Below are 4,206 nucleotides of genomic sequence, written 5' to 3'. Positions count from 1 at the left end.
CAGAGAAGATGGATAGTCCCAGCAAATGATGCCAAAAGTTCTCCCTTTGTTGGCAGGGGCCGTAGATGTTAATAACCCTAAGGTTGTTCCCTAGGTCAGCCGAGAAGAGGTCTATGCCCATAAACCCCTGTCCTCCCCAGGTAGCTTGTGCTTTGATGGTTGATGGATTGTAGCCTATTGCGAGGCCCCCCGATCTACCAGTAGAATCCATGGCCAAAAAATTCCACCCCGGGATAATAGAGGATAAAGAAACAGAGATAGGATCAGCCGGGCCGAGGGTTTCTTGGAGGAGAATGATGTCGACAGGAACAGTCTCAAAAAGTCTACGCAGAGCTAGCTTCTTGGAGGCACTAGCCAAGCCTCTGCAATTAAAGGAAAGGCACTTCATGGAGGGAGATTGCCAGGGGTGTTCGCTGCTCTAAGAACCCCGTCAATAGTGGATTGGCGGCCAGAGGCCACCTCCGCTCCAGCACGCCTGATAGCTTTAGACAAGAAATATTTTCTCCCCCGGGCAGTCAAGGGAGTCGACCCGGAAGTTACAAGACCCAAACCAACAATTTTCAGATGGGATCCATGGGAATGAATGCGAGGGCGGAGATTATAATGATGCTTAGACCCCCGAGATGAGGATGGAGAAGAGGAGGGCGAGGGGAGAGAATGCAAGGAGGGAGCCGATGGTGCATAGACAGGGGAAGTGGGTAAAGTGCAATATGCAACAGACATGGATGGAATATGCAATGAGGAGCAAGGAGAAATACAAGATAAAGGAGGAGAGAGAGATGTACCCGAAGCAATGGCAGCTTCAGCAGCAGCCCGAGATCTGGTGACCGGCGGCGAGAGAGTTCTGCGAGCGACGCCTGATACATTTGGAGGATTGTTGATGGGAGGTCCTGGCGCCGGTGTACGCAGGATGGCCGGCGAGACAGTCCTCGAAGGTGCATTGGATGACAAAGGGGTATCTTCCGGTTTCTTGTTGAGGGGGCAGTCCTTGAATATGTGCCCCACCTTGTGGCAGCGGCAACATCGAAATGGAACCCCTTCATAGTCCAATATCTATACCCTTGTAAATTTCCCCCAGTGCAGGGTAATCTTCTCCTCCAATCCTTCGCGGGTATCCAAGTATACCAAGATGCGCGCAAGGGTTCTGTTCCTTGACTCTACGAAGGTTCGATCATGGTCAAGATATGACCCCAGAGCATTCCCAATGCGAATGAAGACCTCCTCACACCAGTACTGTAGAGGGAGCCCAGGCAGACGAACCCACAGTGGACCAACCCCAATTTGTTCTCTCTCCGGATCAAAGAGAGGACTCCATCTCTTTAACAGAACCGACGCCATCTCAATGTGCCAATATCTAGCCAGCACCAAGTCTGTGTAGTTCTCCTTTGCAAAGTGTAGGGCAAACCAGCCTCTAGGTAAAACTTGCACCTCAGGTAATTCCTTGAGGACCCCTCCCCAGATTTCCTTTACCCATTGGGTGAGCCGAGTTGCTGAATACGCCCTCCCACGAACATGTCCAACGAGAATGGTGCTTGCCATGATAGCTGCTTCCCCGATAGCAGAGGTTTCTCCAAAACGAATCGAGATATCCTTTGAGGTCGCTTTAACACACTTAGTTCTTTTCTTCCCAGTACGTGGAGCAGATGGGTGATCCACTAATGGATCCGGGGAGCCTTCCAAATGGATGGATTTAGCAGGTCTAACCCTAACAGCCGGAGTCTCAAAACAGCCCGAAGGCGAGTGAAGGGAAGCAGAAGGGTTTGCGGCTGTCGAAGGAGGAGGACCCGTAGATGTCGCGGCGAAGAAGGTAGTATTGTGCGGATGCGGATCAAAAGAGGGCGACAGAGGAGTAATGGACGACAGGAAATGAAGGGTCCCAGGGGACAGAGGGGGAAGATCCAAAGCAGGGGAACCCCGGGGGAATTTCCGGCAGAGTGATGAGCAGAGCGATGATCCGGCAAGGTTACCACCGGAAAGGTAATAGGCAGCAATGGGTTCGATGGGCGGCTAGGGCCAACTTCAGTAGATGAAAAATTAGGGCACCCAAATATAACCTGTTCAGGATGCGGATCTTCAGAATAATCAACCTCCTCCTCCGTTTCCATTGATTCACCCAATATAGCTGAAGACATCCTGAAAGCGACAGATGGACCAGAAAAAACGGGCAGGGTAACAGCTAACAGGCAGCTACGGGATCGCAGGCAGAGTGGTAACAGGTGACAGTGAGAGGGTTAACCAAAACCCTTACGGTCTACCGCGGAGCGCTCCATCCGCCTTAGCGAAATACCAAACTCCTTCTGATTGAGAAACTTATAATCCAAGGAAGAATGAAAATTCTCCTAGCATGGAAATCTCCTTAAACTAAATCTTAAAATCGAATAATTATAAATTTAAATAAAATTTTAATAGTTTAGAATTATGTTAATTATTCATATTTATCAAGTGAGAAAATCTATTTTTCCTATTTATTTTTTTTGTTTGTTAAGATTTATGTTCATTATTTATATTTATCAAGTGGGAAAATCTATTTTTCCTCTTTAAAAAAAAATTTGCTAGATCTAAAGTTAAATGGATCTATACTGATTTAATTATTAATTATGATTATAAATATTAATGTTATATTTTTTGATTAATTTTATTTTATTTTGAAAAATCAATATATTAAATAAAGGACATTAGAGTGTCTTTACTATATTAGACTAGAACTTTATGTTTTTTATTTGTCAAAATTAAAGAAGGAACATGAGAATGTCATTACTATATTAGACTAGAATTTTATGTTTTTTATTTGTCAAAATGTTTAATAAGACCACATTAAGTTGAACAAAAATCAAATTAACTTTAAAATAAGTTTCAACTAAATAACCAAAACATATAAAATGTTGAAATTTAAATATATATGAAAAAATATTATAATTAAAAAATAATTGATAATGAGTAAATATTTATTTCATTATATTTGGAAACTATTTGGATTGTTATTAAAAATTAATTGATGTTAGATATATTTAATAATAATGAGAGTGAAAATTTGAAGCATTTAAATGTGAGAGGTTTCCCAATTAGTAGTTAAGAAATAATATTAAATTGATAAAGTGATAATTAAGAGAAGACAATCAAGATTAAGAATATATATAAATAATTAAATAACAAAAAATATGAGTAGAAAAATAAAAGAAATTATAAGTAGTTTAATAAAAAAAATAAGGAGAGAATTAGGGGACCCAGGAGAGTAGACTAGAATTAATTAAAGAGGGAGACAAATTTGATTAATTTATGAAATTTAATATAGATATAAAAACTTATAAACAAGAAGTAAAATGAAATCCTCGATATAAGGATACTAAAATCTCTCACACAGTTTTATCCAAAAAAATTCTCTCAATATTTAATAAAAATTAATATTTATATATTTAATTGTGTTTCCATTAGTATTTAGTATTAATAACTAAATTTTTCCTAACCCATTAGGATTGTGTTAATAATAATAATATTTTTCTATTTGATTATCAAAAGAACGATGTTTTTCTAATTGTTTGAAACATTGAAAAATCAAAGTATATAATTTAATAAGGTGTTATTTTGTTTTTTTTTTCATTAAAATTTGATGATTCAATTTGGGTAAGATTATAATGTTTTTTTATTTATTTTTTAAATACATAGATAGATCTAGGTTTTTGAAAATTTTTTGAGCATTTAAATTTGTGTAGACTCCACAACTCAATTTGAAAAAAAAATTAAAGAGAAAAAAGAAAAAGAAAAAAGAGATCACTAATTAAGTCACTGCAATAAGATTGAACAAGCCTACCAAGACCAAGGAAATTGTCCGGACGACCACTTTTGGCTGGAATACACTCAAAAAAATTTCAACAAATCTTTGAAAATCAATGTTTAAATCATGTTTTTGATGGTGGAAATGGATTCAATGCCATCAAAAACTTGTGAAGCACCCAAAATTTTGAAATTTGATACTGTAGTTTGGATTTACAAAAATCCCTACCAGAATTTATCAAAATATTATTAGAAATTCCATAATTTTCAAGACAAAAAAGCAATCTAATTAAACTACAACATTATAAACTATTTAATATTTATTAATAATATAATAACAAAAGAAATTATTAAACAATTTTAATATTCATTAATAATAATAAAAATGAATATTAAACAATTTTATATATTATAAACCACTTTATTGCCTATTAT

At 37.4% G+C, this 4,206-nt stretch overlaps 1 protein-coding gene across 1 annotated transcript; it reads right to left on the bottom strand.

Moving 5' to 3' along the window:
* Positions 1-1,053: 1,053 nt before the first annotated feature.
* On the bottom strand, positions 1,054-1,539 carry LOC149216331 (uncharacterized). The gene has a single exon (XM_089389912.1). It carries the CDS (start codon positions 1,537-1,539, stop codon positions 1,054-1,056), a length of 486 nt encoding a protein of 161 aa, XP_089246038.1.
* Positions 1,540-4,206: the final 2,667 nt, after the last annotated feature.

The sequence above is a fragment of the Pinus tabuliformis genome, chromosome 1_1, assembly GCF_031772625.1.
Source record: "Pinus tabuliformis cultivar Carrire ecotype Pingquan chromosome 1_1, CPIR1, whole genome shotgun sequence".
NCBI classification, from domain to species: Eukaryota; Viridiplantae; Streptophyta; class Pinopsida; order Pinales; family Pinaceae; genus Pinus; species Pinus tabuliformis.
The sequence above is the reverse complement of the archived record's forward strand: the minus strand, read 5'-3'. Positions and strand labels throughout refer to the sequence as shown.